The 22446-nt window shown below is 33.4% G+C and overlaps 1 protein-coding gene across 6 annotated transcripts in view; it reads left to right on the forward strand.

The window, feature by feature from the left end:
* The window catches only part of atl (atlastin GTPase), a 202578-nt gene that overhangs the window by 68641 nt on the left and 111491 nt on the right, over positions 1 to 22446 (forward strand). For all 6 annotated transcript variants that reach the window (XR_010823805.1, XM_066739260.1, XM_066739259.1 and 3 more), the window contains 2 exons: positions 13193 to 13449; positions 13674 to 14453. Coding sequence is in view for 5 of the 6 variants with exons in the window: in XM_066739260.1 (XP_066595357.1) it covers positions 13193 to 13449; positions 13674 to 14453 (1037 nt within the window). In the remaining variant the exon portion in view is untranslated. The remainder of the gene's footprint in view (positions 1 to 13192; positions 13450 to 13673; positions 14454 to 22446) is intronic.

Below are 22446 nucleotides of genomic sequence, written 5' to 3' on the forward strand. Positions count from 1 at the left end.
ACAAAGTATATCACAAAGCATTAAATTTTAATATATTTTACAAGATCGTGTTACTTATCTGATTCTCTTACTGACTCCTTCATGTGTGTTTATTCCTTTATTTTATTTAATTTTCCACCGTTTTAATTATATCACACTATTATCCTCACAACCGAGTAATTTTGACTTTGACGTTATTGACAGTTGGATCGAAATATAGGGATATATCGGTATAGGGTTATGCTTACATTTCATCATATGAACTGCATTTATAGTTACATTAGCTTACGTCTACTAAATTATATTCAAAATAGCAGCCAACTTAACCCTGAGACATACACTCTGTCTGGAGAAGAAGAATAATTTTAATTTTGGCATATACTATTCAGAGTGTGTCAGCAATGATGCTTTTAATTTTAACCACATATTCTTCAGCATAAACTAAGTCGAAAAGTCATATACCACTAATATCGTAAAAGCATTATTGCTAAAATAAATCAATTTTAAACCGATGAATCAGGGCTATAATTCAACGAAAAAATAACTTTATTCTCACTTTCGTTGACAGTTACCCTTCAAAAAACATAAGAAGTTTGCTCTGCTCGACCGATCCGTATTGTCGTGCACGTACACACACACGCACGCAGCCACGCCGATTATTAATAATACCCCTAATGTCTTCCACTTCTCATCCTGGTGCTGATGAAATTAATTTTCTGATTATTTTTAAAAGGATCGTCGAAAGCATCCATTTAGCTGAAAATCCTGGGTAACGATACGGCGTTATTTGTAGATTAATTTTCAACTTATTTTATCTTTTCAGTGACGCGACAAATGAACTGTTCTACGGTAGTCAACAAATAAGTATTATATTAAAAAAGCTATTATAAGCAATTTTATTTTTTTCTGTCTTTAGAAACCTTACTATTTTGTCAGATAGAGCAGTTTGCTGCATCATTGGAAGAGCAAAATTATTCGAAAATTTGTTTTTAAGGTAAAGCCATAGTCTTGTCTCGAAATTTCGGCTTAATCAATGTAGAGCCTGAAGGATCTCTTTAAGAATAAATAAGCCTTTTTTCATTTTATGAAGGGACAAGCCACAAAATTAAAAATAATTTTATGTTAAGGGGATGAATTGAGCGACTCAAACACTCATTCAAGTTTATCTTCCAAACTATTAGGAATATGGACTTTTTTGTAGAGATTAAATTTACTCTTTTGACTGTACTGAAGCGCGCTACCAACTCGATTTCTCAAAATTATAAAAAAAAGTTTTTATAAAAATTATAAATATTTGTAATTTTGTTGGTCATAATAATATTGAATATTAGGCTTTGTAGCGCGCTAAAGAAAAGTTCTATGACTAATTTGAGACGAAGAAGAAACAAATATACCTAAAAATGTGGAAGATTTTTTCGAAAAACTAAATTATAGCTATTGAAACAAGTTTGACACTGTTTTACCGACGGAGAAGTTTCACAGTGCGTTAGACAAGGACAGGCCTATTAGCTCTCTCGCTTTAGAAGGGGTACCCACTCTCTCCCCACATCATTCCCCGCTAAACAAACCAACTCTCCTTCACACAGCAAGATGGCTGGCTAACGCTGCTTGTCGGTGTGAATCCGTAACGGAATGGAAGAACAAATAATTATTTGTAGATTTCAGGGTTAGGTTTTCGCAAATCGAGCGTTGTACCGAGCTTCCATATCATTTCCGTCAGCTACTACAAATTTCTCAAATCATTTTATAATCTACAAGTCTCAAAAAACTTGAATTAGTTGACGAATGCGTGACTCGTAGCAGCCGACGTTGATGACTAAGTTGTGTAGCGCATCATCTACGAGCACCAACACAAAGCAAGACGGCTGGCTAACGCTGCCTATCGGTGTGATTCCGTAGCGCAATGCAAGAATAAATCGTTATTTCTAGGTTTTAGGGTTAGGTTTTCACAAAACCGACCTTGTACCGCCTTACCATAAGATTTCAGGAGGCTACAGTAAAATTTTCAAAGTATTTTGTCATCTACCAGTCTCAAAAAACTTGAATTAGTTGACGAAAGCGTGACTCGTTGCAGCCGACGCTGATGCGCTACACAACTTAGCGATCAGCGTCGGCTACTACGAATCACGCTTTCGCCAACTAATTCAAGTTTTTTGAGACTGGTAGATGACAAAATACTTTGAAAATTTTACTGTAGCCTCCTGAAATCTTATGGAAAGGCGGGTACAAGGTCGGTTTTGTGAAAACCTAACCCTAAAACCTAGAAATAACGATTTATTCTTGCATTGCGCTACGGAATCACACCGATAGGCAGCGTTAGCCAGCCGTCTTGCTTTGTGTTGGTGCTCGTAGATGATGCGCTACACAACTTAGTCATCAACGTCGGCTGCTACGAGTCACGCATTCGTCAACTAATTCAAGTTTTTCGAGACTTGTAGATTATAAAATGATTTGAGAAATTTGTAGTAGCTGACGGAAATGATATGGAAGCTCGGTACAACGCTCGATTTGCGAAAACCTAACCCTGAAATCTACAAATAATTATTTGTTCTTCCATTCCGTTACGGATTCACACCGACAAGCAGCGTTAGCCAGCCATCTTGCTGTGTGAAGGAGAGTTGGTTTGTTTAGCGGGGAATGATGTGGGGAGAGAGTGGGTACCCCTTCTAAAGCGAGAGAGCTAATAGGCCTGTCCTTGTCTAACGCACTGTGAAACTTCTCCGTCGGTAAAACAGTGTCAAACTTGTTTCAATAGCTATAATTTAGTTTTTCGAAAAAATCTTCCACATTTTTAGGTATATTTGTTTCTTCTTCGTCTCAAATTAGTCATAGAACTTTTCTTTAGCGCGCTACAAAGCCTAATATTCAATATTATTATGACCAACAAAATTACAAATATTTATAATTTTTATAAAAACTTTTTTTTATAATTTTGAGAAATCGAGTTGGTAGCGCGCTTCAGTACAGTCAAAAGAGTAAATTTAATCTCTACAAAAAAGTTCATATTCCTAATATTTTGGAAGATAAACTTGAATTAGTGTTTGAGTCGCTGAATGCATCCCCTTAACGGGATCCCTCACGCCTACTTTATCGACAGTTCAAGTCAATAAACAATTAGTTTAATAAAATTCAAATGCAAAGCGTATTGAACAATCGTGGGTTTGTAGGACAATGTGCCAGTCCTAACGAGTCAAACGAACTTAAAAACACTCAAATTACTTGAAAAATAACCCTGTACCATTGTGCCACGTTCTTGAAGAGAGGTTACTTTTGGTTATTTCCACTTCAAGAACGCGGGACAGTGGTACAGCATTATTCTTCATCCGATTTGAGTTTTTTTAAGCTCAATTGACTCGTTATAATTGGCACCTTGTCATAAAGAAGCCCGTTTTTGCAATTTGCTTCGCATTTGACTTTTATTAAACGAATTGTTTATTGACTTGTACTGCCGGTAAAGCACGCGTGAGGGATCCCGTTAACGGGATCCCTCAAGTCCTCTGTAGCCAACATTACGGAACGAAAAACGAGGGAGAATTGTCCAGCGTTATTTTTCGACCGATTTTAATGATTTTGGGCTTGTTGGAACCGTTAGGACTCGCACCTTGTCATAAGTAAAGCCTTATTTCCCAAAAAATGAAAAAAAATCAAATTGTTTAAAAATTCGCATTAATAATATTTAAACGCAAAACAAATCGAAAAATCGGGCTTCTTTATGACGAGGTGCCAGATCTAACGATTCCAACAAGCTCAAAAACATTGAAATCGGTTGAGAAATAGAGCCGTAACATTGTCCCGCGTTTCTGAGGTGGACGAAACCAAAAATGTTTAGGAAGGAAGCTAGGCTTCCGCCCCTCTCGCGGCTCACGCTAACGTGTTCCCCCACTCCAGCATCGAAACTTACTGCGAAGCTTTCCTCATATTTACGCTATTCCCCTATCTGTAGCTATACACATATAAATACCGCTAAAATAATGTTGAGAACATTTCATTTCGCCGATATAATGAAATTGCTAAAAATGCAATTATCATTTTGAAATAAAATTGTAGAAAAGGAGATTTCGTAATGCTTGAAATATAAGGCATACGGCGAAACGCGGGACAATGGTACAGTCGTATTTTTAAAAAGAATTTGATGAGACTAGTAATAATTAAAGCCATTCTTCATGTGGATTGTCCTAAAGAGCTCGCATGTTCGATAAAGCCTATAGTTTTCCAGTTATAAACGATTGAAGTTGCACGGCGGACAAATACATATTTCTTCTCTCGCGTAGATCAGCTGCTGCGCACGTCCAGCTTCAATCGCTCATAACTGGAAAACTATAAGCTTTATCGAAAACTCGAGCACTTTAGGACAATCTACATGAAGAATGGCTTTAATTATTACTAGTCTCATCAAATTCTGGTGAAAAATACGACTGTACTATTGTCCCGCGTTTCGCCGTATGCCTTATATTTCAAGCATTACGAAATCTCCTTTTCTACGATTTTATTTCAAAATGATAATTGCATTTTTAGCAATTTCATTATATCGGCGAAATGAAATGTTCTCAGCATTATTTTAGCGGTATTTATATGTGTATAGCAACAGATAGGGGAATAGCGTAAATATGAGGAAAGCTTCGCAGTAAGTTTCGACGCTGGAGTGGGGGAATACGTTAGCGTGAGCCGCGAGAGGGGTGGAAGCCTAGCTTCCTTCCTAAACATTTTTGGTTTTCGTCCACCTCAGAAACGCGGGACAATGGTACGGCTCTATTTCTCAACCGATTTCAATGTTTTTGGGCTTGTTGGAATCGTTAGGTCTGGCACCTCGTCATAAAGAAGCCCGATTTTTCGATTTGTTTTGCGTTTAAATATTATTAATGCGAATTTTTAAACAATTTTATTTTCTTTACGTCTTTTGGAAAATGCGGCTTTACTTATGACAAAGTGCGAGTCCTAACGATTCCAACAAGCCCAAAAACATTGAAATCGGTTGAAAAATAGCGCTGGACAATTCTCCCTTGTTTTTCGTTCCGTAATGTTGGCTACAGAGGGCTTGAGGGATCCCGTTAATGGTGTAGATGACTATTCATAGTCTTTGGTCACTTTTAGGTACGAGAAGATTTCAGATATAAGTTAGTAAATGCTTATGCTTTTCTCTTCACTTCATTAAGATTTGCTTGGTGAATTGTAAAATATTTCTTTTTGGTAATCAATCAACTTCTAGCCACTGTAAACTAGAATCTGCTGTAGCAATTGGGTAATTTGACTGGCAAGTCCATTTTGGCAAACACTATGCAAAACGTATTAGACAAAAACTATGTATTACCTAAGGCATAAAGATAAAATTATTCTTAATTTTGTGGCTTATCCCTTTATAAAATGAAAATAGGCTTATTTTTTCTTAAAGGAATCCCTCAACCACTCCACTTAGATTGAAATTTCTGGTAAAGACTATGGCCTTACTTGAGAATCTATTTTCGAGTCATTTTGATCTTCCAATGATGCACACAGCGAACTGCTCTATCTGATAAAGCAGTAAGATTTTCAAAAACAGGAAAAAAGAAAATTTCTTATAATAGCTTTTTTAATATAATGCTTATTTGTTGACCACCTTAGAATAGTTCATATGTCACGTCATCGAAAAGATAAAATGAGTTGAAAATTAATCTACAAATAACGCCGTATCGTTACCCAGTATTTTCAACTAAATGGATGCTTTCGACGATCATTTTAAAAATAATCAGAAAATGAATTTCATCAGCACCAGGATCAGGAATGTAAGACATTAGGAGGTAATATTATAATAATCAACGTAGTTGCGTGCGTGTACGATAATACGGATCGGGGGAGATGTACCAACTTCTTTTCTTTTTCGAAAGGGAACTGTCTATGAAAGTGAAAGTAAAGTAATTTTTCCGTTGATTCTAAGCCCTTATTTATTGGCTTAAAATTGATTTATCTCAGCAATGATGCTTTTCTAGATCTTATAGTATCGGACCTTTCGACTTAGTTTATGCTCAAGAATATGTGGTTAAAATTAAAAGCATTATTGCTGATACACCCTGTAGATGCTGTTGTATATATATTAGTCTATAACATTATACTTTTGCAAGTTTTTAATGCTTCACTGAAGACAAGAAGAGTACAACGCGCATGCCTTATTACGTTTGTGCTTCTGCAATCAACGCTTTTTTTTATTAGATCATTTTTTGTAGCCAAATTATTCATCCGATCGAGATAATCTTTATTTTGGCTGATAGTGTGGTAATTGTGGAATATGTTATATTTTTTCTATATTTTTCCCATCAAAAATGAACCCGTATTATCGAAATTAGAACAACGTTGCTCTTGCCCCGCCCCTCTTTCCCCTCCGACAAACGTGTAGGGGCAGCGTAAAACCAAGCTTCTGGGCTTTTGCGCGGTAAGATGTAAGGGGAATACTCCGCTTGTTACCGGGCGAGACGGATGGGGATTCGAGGGGAATACAAGTTTTGGATTAAAACATTTTTTGCAGTCAAACTATTGATCAAATCGAAAATGTCTTCGTTTTATCCCATAGTTCGTCTAAAGAGGTATATGGCTGATTTTTTTCAGATTTTTCCCTTTAAAAATAAGCCCGTAGTATGAAAATTCGTTTCCCGTAACTTGCATTCCCCTCGCGTCACCCTCCGTCTCGCCCGGTAGCGAACGGAACATTCCCTTTACCTCCTACCGCGCAATAGCCCTGAAACTTGGCTTCACGCTGCCTGCTCACGTTTGTCGGAGGGGAAAGAGGGGCGAGGCAAGAGCAACGTTGTTCTAATTTCGATAGTACGGTCTCATTTTTGATAGGAAAAATATGGAAAAAATATGAGAGGATCCCAGATAACCATACTTGCAGCTAAAATAAAGATGAATTCGATCGGATCAGTAGTTTGGCTGAAAAAAATGTTCTAATCGAAAAGAGCGTAGATTGCAGAAGGACAGACGTAATACGGCATGTGTTGCACTCTTTCTGTCTTCAATAGAGCATTGAAAACTTGCAAAAGTATAATGTTATAGGCTAATATATATATAACAGCATCTATACTTTCATCTTTAACATTATATCCTCTTATATTGTAGAATGTATTTGAGATTTGTTACTAGAAAAATTGGAAGCAGAAATCAGTTCGTTTATCCTTTTCCAAATTTCGCTGTTAAATTTATACATTTTTTGCATCTACATTATTAGTCCGAGCGTCTTTATTGTTGTGTTAGCTGAATGTGTAATGAACGAGACATCTCTCTCCTTGTAGCATCAGCTTCAACATCTTCAAATAGTGTATATAATTATAATTATGGGAAGCCGTATTTTGTTTTGAATGCTGTTATTTACAAAATTGTAAATTTACAGTGCCCTCTTTTAGGTGAAAATAATATTATAAAAAGTGTTCTGTTTTACCGACATTAAATCTCTTTGAACAAATTTCCATCAAAATTACTAGTTTTTAAACTACAGTGTTATTTGTGAACTGATTTTCGATTTTGCGGGCATTTTGGAATCAGCAAAGTAACGCCTTTTGGATATAATAGCGATATCTTTAAATTTGTGCTTAATTAAATTTTAATATTTATTAATTCATTTTCAATACTTTTTTTTTTGTGTAATTTTGCAATATTTATTTGTTTTATCCCAAAGCTGCTATTCTGCTGATTCTAAAACCATCGCAAATTTAAAAATTGGTTCATACATAAGACTGATGTTTGAAAACTAAGATTTCAGGTGGAACTGCTCTGTAATGTGGGTATGGACCTTACTCTTATTAGGGAATGATAAAAAACGTTGCGTACTTTGAATAAATGTGTGATTATTTGAACTACCTTATTTTTCAACCCTATCCCAAATAATAGTACGAGGGTTAAAACTTCCTTCCAGAAATAAATATTCGCGTGTAAAATTCCTGAAGGCGTTCGTGGTTTTAAGAATAGCTACCAATTGAGTTACTGGCTTAAGATAGAGGGATCGCCCCTTCGTCCTTTTCCATTCCTCCCGTGGTTTGGAAAGCTGCGTCATGCTGTATATTTATTGATATTACAATAGTAAGTTAGAATTGTTTTTAAGCAAAATCTTCATTAGGAATTGTGTGACACCATTCCAAATGTACCTACAGGGTGATTCTCTAACGGTGACATGTAGGAGATTCGTGTTAGTTGATTGTAGCACTCAGAATGGTGAGTCCCAGACTTTTAATTGATGAATGTCATACAGAGCCAAACGAAAATAGTTTAATACCAATAGCTAGATACAAAAAATGAGACGCATCCGCCATTTTGACGTGTAAAGTATTTACATGTTAATCACCGCAGAAAAGGGTGTAAAATGGGGAAATGTCAAAATGGTGTGGTTATTAAAGCAAAAATTGAAAATAATGTATGAAAAATAAGACTTTTCATAATTTCCTTTCATTATTTTCAATGTTTACCTTAGTATCTCACCTTTTTATCATTTCTTCATTTTACACCTTTTTATGGTGCGATTAGCATGTAAACATTTCTCCACACCAAAATGGCGGGTGGGTCTCATTTTTCGTAGCCAACTATTGGCAAAAGGCTGTTTTAAGTTGGCACTATACAATACTAACCAATGAACCTTCTCGGATTTCATCATTCCGAGTGCTACAATCATATAACACGAATGTCCTATATACCGCCGTTAGAGAATCACCCTGTATATCGAGAAAACAGATGTCGGCGGTCTCCACAATTCCAGTTGATAGGCTAATCTTAAATTAAAATATTGAACTGTACTTTAATCTGTGATACTATGGCTATCGTATGAAATAGAATCATTCGAAGATATTAATAACTAAATAATTGAAACGTTTTGAAAATTAATTTTTAAATTTCATAATTTTTTTTCGATTTTTTTCTTACGACTAACAAACGTCTCGGAATGTTTACATTATTTGGTTTATGCTATAACTATACATGTTTCGAAGCTACCATTAATATATCTAAGCAATGGATCATACAATTTTAAAATATCATGGAGACCAGATCGAAAAACAGTTTTGAGAATACGCGTTTAATAGCATAAATATGATTTAGAGCATAAAGTATTTACTCACTATTAGTCTGCAATGCTTAGTTCATAGAAAATTCCTAGCGAGTATAAACTTGACCTCTAAGTGTTTTTCCAACTTAAATTTTGAGAAGTGTCCCGTAGCAATGAAAAGCGTCACAATAGGTCCGACGCCTGACCACGCCAAGCATCTTACTAGTGCTTTCAAAAGCTGGCCTTCTAAAGACAAACTTTTCAACGACTAGAACTTTCGAAGACTATTTTACTGAAATATTCTACTCATATTCAAGAACCAAATTTTCCAAATGGAAATTGATTTTTTCCACATGTAATACCGAGTGATTCCCTTACAGTTAAGAAGTACACTTTATACAAATGATAAGTTTGAAGACTCACGACTCCGAAATGGACTTAACGGTATTATTATCGTTTATCATAAATGGGGAACGATACGGAATTCGCGTTTCTAATTGTAAAAAACGAATTTTTGACGTTTCACTAGTAGGAGCAAAAAAAAACTGTTATTATCAAAAAACACAAATTAATTTTTTGTATATTAATATTACAAACAAAAGAAAACGATAATAATCGAATCTACTAACTTTTATATACTAACTGAACTAGTTTTAAGTACGATAATTATTGAGTGGACATTAAATCTATGAAAAAAGGGGAATGTTTCGTTCATTGCTGATTCGCCAGATATGTATTACGAGTTGCATATGTTACAAGTACGCGATAAAAATCTTGTTTCTTTATTCAAACAATTGTTATTCCCTATTTATTTGAATGATATTATAAAGTGAACATTTCAAAGATAACGTACCCATTTTTTAATAACGCCAAATGAATAATAATTGTCCGTAAAATAGAATATCATATTTGGGTTTTCATAATGATACCCGATCTTCGCAGTGTACCATAATAAGCGAGTTTACTTTAATCAGGAGACTCGGTGAAGTCTTGCGCCAAGCAGTAATAGTAAACAACATGTCAGTGAGACACCGAGTACACTTTTCTTCGTACAGACACCTGATTTTTAAAGCCATTTAAATAAGTGCTAAATGCTATTTAATATTATCATAAATTTTTATAAGTATAAATGAATGTTTCTAATTTGAGAAGAAAAGTTAATTTTTTAATTTTTGCGAATATATTTTTAAAGTGTATAATATTATATTATATTATTCCCTCTTCACCGCATGCTTTCAGAAATGTCAAAAAAATTATTCGTTTCCTTGATGGGATTTTTATTTATTGCGCCAATTTTGAACAAGTAGATCAAGCTGTAAAGAACTTTTTGTATCCTGTTTCAATTTATCCTCACTCTTTCGACACCCATATTTCTATATATGTAAAAGCCAACGACTTTCTCTCAATACGACTATTAAAAACCATATCCTTGCCGAATATAATTTCTCTTGAATATTTTTTTGCTAATCCTCGCCTTACCTTTTCCAAATATGTTTTTATTATTTCCCATTTCTATGAAATGTTTATTGCCAGTACCTGAAGCATTTCACTTCTTCAATCATGCTTCTCTCTCTTTTTTCACTAACTCTTCTCTTTCCTTTGCCAAACTTCATCATCTCTATGTTATGTACAATGACCGGCAGAAATGGCGTCCCTTGATGCGTTTAGGAACCGCATTTTAGGATCCTTCACTGTATACTCTATTCTGCTAGGCGGAGATAGGGGAATGGAACGCGATAACTATAGTAGTTAGTTTATCTCGCTCTAAATGCGTGAGTGCGAGAGAGAGAGCTTTATACGGCATAGCAGGGCAAGCCAGGCGTCCCGAGGCTTATTTCTATCTGTGCCATTGCCTATGGCTATCTCTCTCGCTCGGTAAGAATCATTCGTCCGTCCTTGTTTAGGTCAGTTCTACGCCAATGGATACTCTCTAAAGAAGATTTTCTCAGGCGACACCATTGAAGACTGCGATTACAGCGGGGATTTTAAAATACTGTGCACCTGTCACTGTCAAACGTCAGTATGAAAGATTATTGTCGCTTACAGCGTTTGGTGCAATTAACATTATAAGTCTGGATTATTATGTGATATTCTGTAATGCACAAAAACAAATGTCGAAGAAGCGAGCTCCTGCTCATATGGATTAGATTACAAAAAAAGCATAAATATAACATTGTATATTTTAAGGTTTGCAAAAATATGTTTGGAGGCAGTAGCAATGCTTCCAAATAATTAACAAAAAGAAAAGATAATAATGCTTTTAAAACGAAAAAAAAAATATCTCCCGCGGGACTCGAACCACCGACAAAAGCGCTTTAACTAATCTTCGAGGCAAGCGACCTAGCCATTGAGCCACGAACTCTTCATGACCATTGATCAAAATTTCTTCAATGTAAATGATATTTTAAACTGAAGGATATTGAGATATATTATTATCAATGTGTAACGATTATAAAAATATTTCTCTAATAATAATTAGTTAAGTGTGCACGTTTAGGATATTATTCTATACATGTTAAAATTTAAAAGAAATAACTCTTCTTAGTCTGATTAATAAACAAGTGAATTTTATTAATTAAAATTATGTTATATTTACAAGAAAAGTTACATAAGTGGAAACCAGTATATTCTTATATTTAAATGAGTTTCTTCTATAATGCCAATAACTTATTGGTTTAAAAAATTAAAAGTAAATTAACATATGTATATATATATGTGCATTACAGAATATCACATAATAATCCAGACTTATAATGTTAATTGCACCAAACGCTGTAAGCGACAATAATCTTTCATACTGACGTTTGACAGTGACAGGTGCACAGTATTTTAAAATCCCCGCTGTAATCGCAGTCTTCAATGGTGTCGCCTAAGAAAATCTTCTTTAGAGAGTATCCATTGGCGTACAACTGACCTAAACAAGGACAGACGAATGATTCTTACCGAGCGAGAGAGATAGCCATAGGCAATGGCACAGATAGAAATAAGCCTCGGGACGCCTGGCTTGCCCTGCTATGCCGTATAAAGCTCTCTCTCTCGCACTCACGCATTTAGAGCGAGATAAACTAACTACTATAGTTATCGCGTTCCATTCCCCTATCTCCGCCTAGCAGAATAGAGTATACAGTGAAGGATCCTAAAATGCGGTTCCTAAACGCATCAAGGGACGCCATTTCTGCCGGTCATTGTACATTTGGTTCCAAGTACTTTCCTTTCGAATACTTGCGTTTTCTTATCATGAATTCATTCCTGGTTTTTTATTTACCATCATTACCATTTTACCTGCGTATCGATTTCCGAACAGTCTCTTTTTCCTAAATTACTTTCTTTCTTTTCCTCACCTCCGCCACCACCCTTTCACATCCGCTATCAGCGGTGTAATTAGATGGGCATCGTAACATACGTGCCTAATCTAACTCTAACCTGACAAATATTTATCTCTATTTATATTGATCGCTCTGATTCTTTATACACAGCATCTTCATCCAAATGCATACCTCTTCATTAATTTGACTTTTGCTGCTTCTATCTGTTTCCTTAACTATTCTTTTGTCCTCGCCGTCGTAGCACATACTATTCTAGACCAATTACTTTCTCTCCTCTTGTATAACTTTTTCACTAATCTTTCTTATTACTCTCTCTCTCTCTCTCTCTCTCTCTCTACTTATTTCGTCCATATTTTATTTACTTCTTTCTTTTATAATTCATTTAATCTAATTAATCTCACACACACACAATACTATCACTTTCATTTTTATTCTATCTTTTCATACTACACTTTTCTCACATTGTTTCCCACATGAACTACGTGAAATGAAAATCTTGTTATATCTACTGTCCAACAAAAATGGTCAATCTTTTTTTTCACGAACCTTCTCTTATTATATACTACTCTCTCTCTCTCTCTTCTGGCTTTTTTTATCTTTATCCTCTATATGGGCCTGCGCAAATCTTCCATCAAACACTACCTCTAGTTTCGTACAAGTGACTCACTTATTGCTCATTTCACGCGGCTTGCACCAGAATTCTAAATATGCATTTTTACTTACCATCCCGTTAGTTTCTTTTTTTTTTTTTTTTTAGTCGCTGATGATCATACGTGGGGTTTAAATCTTTGTCTTATTATTCTATCTCCGCTTTTACTTCTAATAGTTTAAATGATCTTTATATGTAATATTTAATTAAAACCCTTCTTATTTAAAAATTTTATTGCAGAACTGAATTCATTGAATCGAAGGGAAACGGTAGAGCTGATTTCAACGAATGAAAGCAGTATAAATGTTGGCCAACCTGTACAAGTAGTGCTTGCTCATTCTGATCATACTTTTGAGTTAGATGAAAATGCTTTAGCAGAAATTCTTCTTGCTCCAGAAGTAAAAGATAGAAATGTCGTTGTGGTATCGGTTGCTGGAGCTTTTAGGAAAGGCAAAAGCTTTTTGCTCGACTTTTTTCTTCGATATATGAATATTATGGTAAGAAGACTAGAATACTTACTTGTATAAACCATATTTAAGTTATAGTATTATAGCCTGCTGTTAATAGTAATATCAAATTGAAACTAAGTGTATATATAATTTAGAAACAGTATACATACTTTATTAAAAGTATTATATTTATAAATGGTCTATTTCTTATTTAGCTATTTCGGTTAGTATTAATAATGTACAAGTAATCGAAATTACTTTTTTTATTTCAGTATAATAATGAACAAAATGATGAAGACTGGATAGGCACGGAGCATGAACCACTAAGCGGTTTTTCGTGGAGAGGTGGTTCAGAGAGGGATACAACTGGAATTTTAATGTGGTCAAAAGTTTTTCCTGGTACTTTGCCAAATGGAGAAAAAGTAGCAGTAATTCTTATGGATACCCAAGGGGCTTTTGACAGTCAGTCCACTGTAAGAGACTGTGCAACTGTATTCGCACTCAGCACGATGTTATCTTCGGTCCAAATCTATAATTTATCCCAAAATATTCAAGAAGACGATCTTCAGCATTTGCAGTTATTTACAGAATATGGAAGATTAGCTTTGGAAAAATCTGGAAATACTCCCTTTCAAAAACTACAGTTCTTAGTAAGAGATTGGAGTTATCCTTATGAGGCGAATTACGGTATAGAAGGTGGTAACAAAATTTTACATAGAAGATTAGAAATATCTAATAAACAACATCCTGAACTACAAAGTTTAAGAAAGCATATAAAATCATGCTTCTCAGAAATATCTTGTTTTTTAATGCCACACCCTGGTCTTAAAATAGCCACAAATCCAAAATTTGATGGTAGATTGTCTGAGATTGAATCAGAATTTAAAGAACAGCTGAAAACATTAATTCCAATGCTATTAGCACCTGAAAATTTGATCACAAAAAAGATCGATGGTCAAGTGGTCAAAGCAAAGGATCTATTAGAATATTTTAAAAGTTACATTAAAATCTATAAAGGAGATGAGCTGCCTGAGCCGAAAAGTATGCTTGTGGTATGTTTATTCTTTTGGTACATTTTTATGTTATTCTAATATAAATTATACCTAAGATTCAATATGATACAATTTTATTAAAGACTAAAATTTTTATTTATTTATTTTTTATTAGTAAACTTTTAAGTTTCAACAGAAGCTTTATTTGTTATTTCGCTAGTTTATCTATTAGAATACAGGCTGTTAAAGAATTGATGATCGAGTAAAAACGAGGAATTTTTTTTACATTTTTAAGACAAAATCTTCCTTATAATTTTAAAATATCGCAGCAGTATAGTAGCTATTAATTAAAACTTTTGTTCAAACTATGCGAGTAGGTTTGCAACATCATGACTTTGATTGACATGTGGTTACGATCGGTGGGAAGAGTGGTGGACGACGAAAATGTTAGATATTAAGTTTGTCTTTCTTCCTCATATCTTCCTAACAATCAGGGTCCACCCTGAGGTGAATGACTAACATGAAGATTATTAAAGACAGTTGAGAACTCTTATGGGTAGAGGAAATGGGATGAGAGCAGTGATGCCAATCTGCGGACGGACGGACTCCCCACTATCTGTCCGCGGACTCACCAACACGTTCAGGGATGCTTTCATCCGTGAGTCAACCCCACTTCCCTAGTTACGTATACCATTGCATGGAGATGTACGGGTTTCGGCCTGCATCGCTCAACATCGGTAAGCGTCGGTAGTCTGGGGTGCGAAAGAGAACGGAATAGCTTTCTCGGATCTTTCTGTCTCACCCCCGAACTGATCCAAACTTAACTTAATTCGGTTAGCAAGTTAAAATCCTTTTCGGCCGGCAGCTTCGCCTTTTTTTCGTAGATACCAGTTCGATGACTCCTAAGAACTTTTAAATGATAATTACGAAATACTCAACATGCTCTTATTTGCTCTAGTACTATTAAATAATAAATAAAATGAGTATTTTAACACAGCATATACTAATGTACAACTTTAATTCCCACAACCCCTTTCATGCCATACCAATTTCATTTTCTATTCCATTAATAATAATGATTGTATTACTAATTGTTATTCAAAAACGTTCTTCCAATATATAAATGTTATAAAATTAAAAAAACAAAAACAAAATTTTAAAAGGATTCGAACCCTCAACGATCAGCGTAGCGAGCAGATACTTAATCACCTGCGCTACACATGCTTTCAAGAGTTTACAGATAAGCAGGCAATATGAATGAAGGCTTTCTTGAAATAATAATTATTTTTATTCTTTTTTTGCTTGATTATAGTTTAATAGCTGAAATAATATCTACAGTTATAATTCGAAACGATAAATCAGGCAGAACAGAAGCTAAACAATTAAAACTAATCGAATGTCCAAAAACAGTTTCAATAATTCCAGTTATTAACCCTTTGCACTCTGCTGTTATCGTACAAAGAATATTATGTCCCTTCAGAGGGGATAGCGGAGTGCAAAGGGTTAAACTATATTCAAGAAAAAAAGAATATAAATAATTATCATTTCAAGGGAGCCTCCATTTATATTGCCTACTTATCCGTAAGCTCTTAGGAGCATGTGTAGCGCAGGTGATTAAGTATCTGCTCGCTATGCTAATCGTCGCGGGTTCGAATCCTTTCAATTTTTTTTTAATTTTATAAGTATTATATGTTGGAAGAATATTTTTGAATAGCAATTAATAATACTATCATTATTATTAATGGAATAGAAAATCAAATTTGTATTGCATGAAAGGGGATGTGGGAATTAAAGTTGTACATTATTATATTCTATGTTAAAATACTATTTTTATTTATTATTTAATAGTACTAGAGCAAATAAGAGTATGTTGAGTATTTCGTAATTATCGTTTAAAAGTTCTTAGGAGTCATCGAACTGGAATCTATGAAAAAAAGGCGAAGCTGCCGGTCGAAAAGGATTTTAACTTGCTTACCGAATGAAGTTAAGTTCGGATCAGTTCAGGGTCGAGACAGAAAGATCCGTGAAAACTATTCCGTTCCCTTTCGCACCCCAGACTACCGACGCTCACTGATGTTGAGTGATGCAAGCCAAGACACGTATATCTGTATGCAATGGTGTACGTAACTAGGGAAGTGGGGTTGATTCACGGATGCAATCATCTCTGAACGTGTTGGTGAGTCCGCGGACAGATAGTGGGGAGTCCGTCCGTCCACAGATCGACATCACTGATGGAAGCTTCTTCTAATTAGGTATGCTTGTTTCAGTTTCATAAATTAACACCCAACGTATGCCTGTGTCACATATACAGAATATTAAAGTTTCTACCATAATTGCATTTTTATAGAAGCGTTTCTCGTAGTATTCACTATTTGAATTATTTGGAAATTTAATTTTGTAGTAGATTATACTACCGTGTTATAACTAAGATAAGAAAAATGTAGGTTAATATTTGTTTCTAATATGTTCTTATAATTGAACATTCAAAATTACAATTAATATATATTTACCTACTTTTCTTTAATTATTTCAATAAAAAGTTTTTGTCGCTCAATGAAACATTTTCCCAAATGTGTTATATATCATTTTGGAAAATTAGTATTGATATAAATTTTAAGAAAGGAAATAAAACATACACTTCATTAATAGTTTGAATAAACTAAAAGATTGCATATAATTTTCAGTTACTTTAGCAGTTTCTATTATTTAATATACTCTTAATCATGAACCATGTACTTAAGTGTTGAATGTAGACTTCCCAATGTGAGTTTTGTTCATATCAGTTTCAATTAATCCATGCAGAGAGTTCCATCCTCAACAATGCAATAATAAGTGTTTCATTTTAATTTCTAATCTGTAAAAGAAATCCCACAAAGTACTGCAAAGTACATTTCATCCTGTATTGTAAAATATAATAATAAACTTATCTAATCTTCGACTCCTTCTGTCACTATTAATTCAATTTATTTTCGAATATGAAAAATTGTCACATTCATAATCAGAATACAATTAATTATTTGGGTGACCATCATCACAATAAATATAAACTTATTATAAGCACAGCAGCCGACGAAATTTTGATAGACTAATATTATGTTGGTACTAGTGACAAATTTAGAGAGGCGAAAAGTAGGGTGGTAGTAGTGGGAAACTAACGTCACTTAAACAGCTAACTTCAGCCCGAGACATAAACTTCGGCGGGTGAAGGAGAAGATTTTGGAAGACAATTAATATTTTGGCATATACATATATAACAGAGTATGAAATCTCTGGATTGCATGAACCGACTTTGATGTTCATGGGCTCAATTGAAAGCTGCTTTAAAACCATTTTAAGAAAAACGTTACTTAAATCATGACAATGGATTATTTGCGAAAATAAATTGATTTGAAAATTAGGATGGCTAACATTGCTGTATAAGTTATACGAAGCGCGTGGTGGTATGAACTTGCTGCCGAGACATTATCGTGTCTCTTGATTGTCGTAAAGGTGCAAATTTAATCGGAAAAGAAGCACATTGAAAAGTGACCCTCACGTGCAAAATGGTCGAGTATTGGTTAACAAGATATTTCGACTTGAAACTGCATATGTTTGTAGAATTGGCTAAAGTAGTGTGCGCAAAGGCTATGCTTATGGATTTATAATCGCTTGTGCTTGTATATTCATTCAAATCGAGGTATCTCGTAAACGAATAGGTTGAAATGAAAACAAAACGAATAGAGGATATTGGAAAGCTCCTTAGGCTAGCTACCAGAATATCAAATAATGTATAAGTTGTTCTACTTAAAAATTTTGAGGGGACCTTCATGTAACTGTCAAATAATTTTTTTACATAGAGGCAACATCACCGCCTTATTTCCCGTTCGTAGTCAAACAACATTTGTTCAATATTTCTTTTTATATGAAATTGGTTTTTTGTATATATTTGAATGGATAAAGTAAAATGGTACACTTTTTATACACATAATACAATCAAGAGACACAGTAGTGTCTCAACGGCAAGTACAACATATAAAAGTAGAAAATGACACGTCTATACCGCCGAGCACTACCGTGTACTTATACAGCAAGTTTTGCCGTCCCAAATTTCAAACTGATTTATTTCTATGAATGATCAATTGTCATGATTTAAGTAAAGCTTTACTTAAAATGGTTTTGAAAAACCTTTCATTTGAGCCTATAAACATTAAAATCGGTTCACGTAATCCAGAGATCTCATACTCTGTTAGCTATATATATGCCGAAGTTGAAATTCTTCTCCCTTCTTTCTTCCCGAGTGGATGTCCCAGGCTGATTCTGTATGTCTCGGGCTGAGAAGTTGGTCGCTAAGGAAAGTGACGTCATTTTCACATCGCTTCCAACAAACTATACTCAACGACGAAACTATAGTTGTGAACTTGCAAATAAATCGATGTAATCCATATAACTAATCCGGCGACTTGTCAACTGTCAATAGTAATGTAAGTTTATGTATATTTAATGCAGTGAGAATGTTCATTATTATGTTAGTGAATGAGTTTAATTTTTAAAATGACAAATATATTCGAATAATAATGACATAAGGAGTTGACAATTATTAGATAAGTATAACATTATATTTTATAATACAGGATATTAGTATACTTTGTGGTACTTTGTGAAATTTCTTTTTCAGATAAATTAAAATAGAATATTTCTATTGAATTGTTGAGGATAGAGCTGACTGGATGAAGTAAAATTAATATTTACATATTTTCAACACTGTGCGAAGAAGATGTATACTTTCAACATTTATGTACATCAGTGATTATCAGGAGCATATTAATTGCAAGAAATTGTTAAGGTATTTGAAAATCATATATATGCTAAACTTGGAGGTGTTGAAATCATTAACAAAATTCATGTTTAATTGTTTTTTTTTTAAACTGATGTGGAATTTAACTGTCCGATAAGTTATATCATATATTCAAACAATTATCCAGGAGACAATAAAACTTTCTTATTACTACGATTAAAGAAAAGTAGATGAATATTTGCTAATCGTTACTTAATATTCAATTATAATATAAAAAAAGTATTAAAACCAAATATTTATCTATGCTTCCCTAATCAGAGTAGAAAGAAATTATTATTATCTGCAAAAAAATTATTTAATTTCTTATAAGTATAACATTGAGTTTTATAATATAATATGTAATATATTTTTTGAAACTTAGTGAGATTTTATTTCAGATTGAATTATAATAACGTGGTTATTGTGTGATTGTGCAGGCTTGAGCTGTAATATTAAATATAAGAAATCAGAAATGATATCAGTTTGCCATAGTAGGAGCCATAATGCAAAGTTAATGGTGAGAGTCAAATCTAAGAAAAAGGTGGAGAAATTAACAAATTTGGAGGCCAATTCTTGGTAATGAAAGACTTGCAGGTGATTTTGGGCATAAACTTTTGAAATATATAAGTCAATTAAATAATAAGTATAATGAAAGCATCATCTAGAAGTGATACAATGAAATGGAGTCATCATTTTAATATTTTCCATGCGATACATAATACAGTGAATAAATTTGGGAAAGTGAAAGCAGTATATCTAAAATAGAGGCTTCCATTGCATTAATTTGTATATTTTCTAATTTATATTGATGAAAAGAAAATACAAATGGCACTAGTTTGCTTGAAAAAGAGATCTGAATCATAGTTGATATTGGGAGTAACAGTTAAGAAAAAGAGATGAATTTGCAAGCAAATCCTTAAAAATGAAGGGCTTGTAGATGATTTTGGGTATACAATTTTGGAATTAAAAATCACATAGTTGATGAAAATTATAACAAAATCATGTGGATTTGTAAATATGAAAAGAATTCATGATTGCAATATTTTACATGTGATAGGGCATACAGTGAATAAATTTAGGAATCTGAAAACTATATATCTAAAGAAGAGAGGCATCCATTGCAGGAGTTGGTGTATTTTCTAGTTTATATTAATGAAAGGAAAATATAAATGGCACTAATGTGCTGGAGAAAGTGCCATAATGCAAAGTTGACATTGAGAGTGACAGCTAAGAAAAAGGTGGAAAAATTAGTCAATTCATAAGAAAATCCTTGAGAGGGAAGGATTTGCAGGTTATTTTGGGCATACATTTTTGGATTTAGAACTCATATAGTTGATGAAAATTATAATAAAATCTTGTAGATGTGTAAATATGAAAGGAATTCATTATTTCAATATTTCACATGTAATAGAGCATACAGTGTGTAACTTCAGGTAAAAAACATAGGCTTCCATTGTATTAACTGGTATATATTTTACAGTTTATATCAATCAAAAGAATAAATAAATGGCACTAGTTTACCAGAGAGAGAACCATAATGCAAAGTTGATAGTGAGAGTAACACCTAAGAAAAAGGTGGATTTAGAGGTAAGTTTAGAAGCATATTCTTGAAAGCGAAAGGCTTTATGGTGATTTTGGGTATAAAATGTTGGAAATATAATTCAAACAGTTATTGTGAATACTATGTTAAAAGCCTTTAAAAGTGTAACTATGATAAAAATTCATCATTGTTTTTTTTTGTATTTTATTTAATAGAATAATAAATTAATATTTTGAATTGAAACTTTACATTATGTAACGATGAGAATATTGGAAAATGTTTTGTTAGATTGAATTAGCTAAAATAATTGATTAGTTTGAACTCCTATATTCTTACAAAACGTTATAAGATCCCACAAAAAACAAGCTTCGCTTGTAAAGAAAGAACGGCAAGTACATAAGTCGTATCTAGCATAATTAATATAGTAATATAAAATATTTTAATTAAAAAAAATAGTGAAATCAAAATGCTAGGCAACTATAAATTATTGTTACCACGATGAAAGTTAAAATTTGGAAAAAGGAAAATAGTAACACAAAAATTATACTTGCCGGGCCCGTAATATTCATGTGTAAGTCGCTATCTTGCAATATAAGCGTTGCTTCTCGTAAGTTAAAAATGCGGCTATTTAATACGATTGCATACAATGGGCCTGGCAAGTAATTTTTGTGTTACTATTTACTTTTTTCCAAATTTCAATTTTCGCCATGGTAAAAATTTATACTTGCCTAACATTAGGATTTCACTATTTTTTTAAATTAAATTATTTTATATTACTGTATTAATCATGCTGGAGACGACTTATGTACTTGCCGTCCTTTTTTTACAAGCAAAGCTTGTTTCTTGTGGGATCTTATAAAGTTTTGCAAGAATATAGGAATTAAAACTAAACAATTGTTTTAACTAATTCAATACAACAAAACATTTTCCAATGTCCTCATCATTCCATAATGTAAAGCTTTATTTCATAATATTAATTTATTAATCTATTAAATAAAATACAAAATATTACAATGATGGATTCTTATCATAATTACACTTTTAGAGGCTTTAAACATAGTATTCAATGACTGTTTGAATTATATTTCCAACATTTTATACCCAGAATCACCTTAAAGCTCTTCGCTTTCAAAAATTTGCTTCTAAATTTACCTCTAAATCCACCTTTTTCTTAAGTGTTACTCTTACTATCAATTTTTTATTATGGCTCTTTCTTTGATAAACAAGTGCCATTTATATATTCTTTTGATTAATATAAACTGTAAAATATATATCAGTTAATGCAACGGAAGCCTATGTTTTTTAGGTATACTGCTTTCAGTTTCCTGAATTTACACACTGTATACTCTATTACATGTGAAATATTGAAATCATGAAATCTCTTCATATTTACACATCTACATGATTTTATTATAAATTTCATTAACTATATGATTTCTAAATCCATAATTGTATGCCTAAAATCACCTGCAAGCCCTTCAATCTCAAGGATTTTCTTATGACTTGACTCATTTTTCCACTATTTTCTTGGCTGTTACTCTCAATATCAACTTTGCATTATGCCACTTTCTCCAGCACACTAGTGCCATTTATATTTCCCTTTCATTAATATAAACTAGGAAGTACACCAATTAATGCAATGGAAGCCTCTCTTTTTAGATGTACAGCTTTCAGCTTCCTAAATTTAATCACCGTATGAA

Source organism: Prorops nasuta, unplaced genomic scaffold, assembly GCF_024137725.1.
Source record: "Prorops nasuta isolate Cenicafe-Biocafe unplaced genomic scaffold, Cenicafe_Pnas_1.2 PNAS00020, whole genome shotgun sequence".
In the NCBI taxonomy this organism is placed as follows: Eukaryota; Metazoa; Arthropoda; class Insecta; order Hymenoptera; family Bethylidae; genus Prorops; species Prorops nasuta.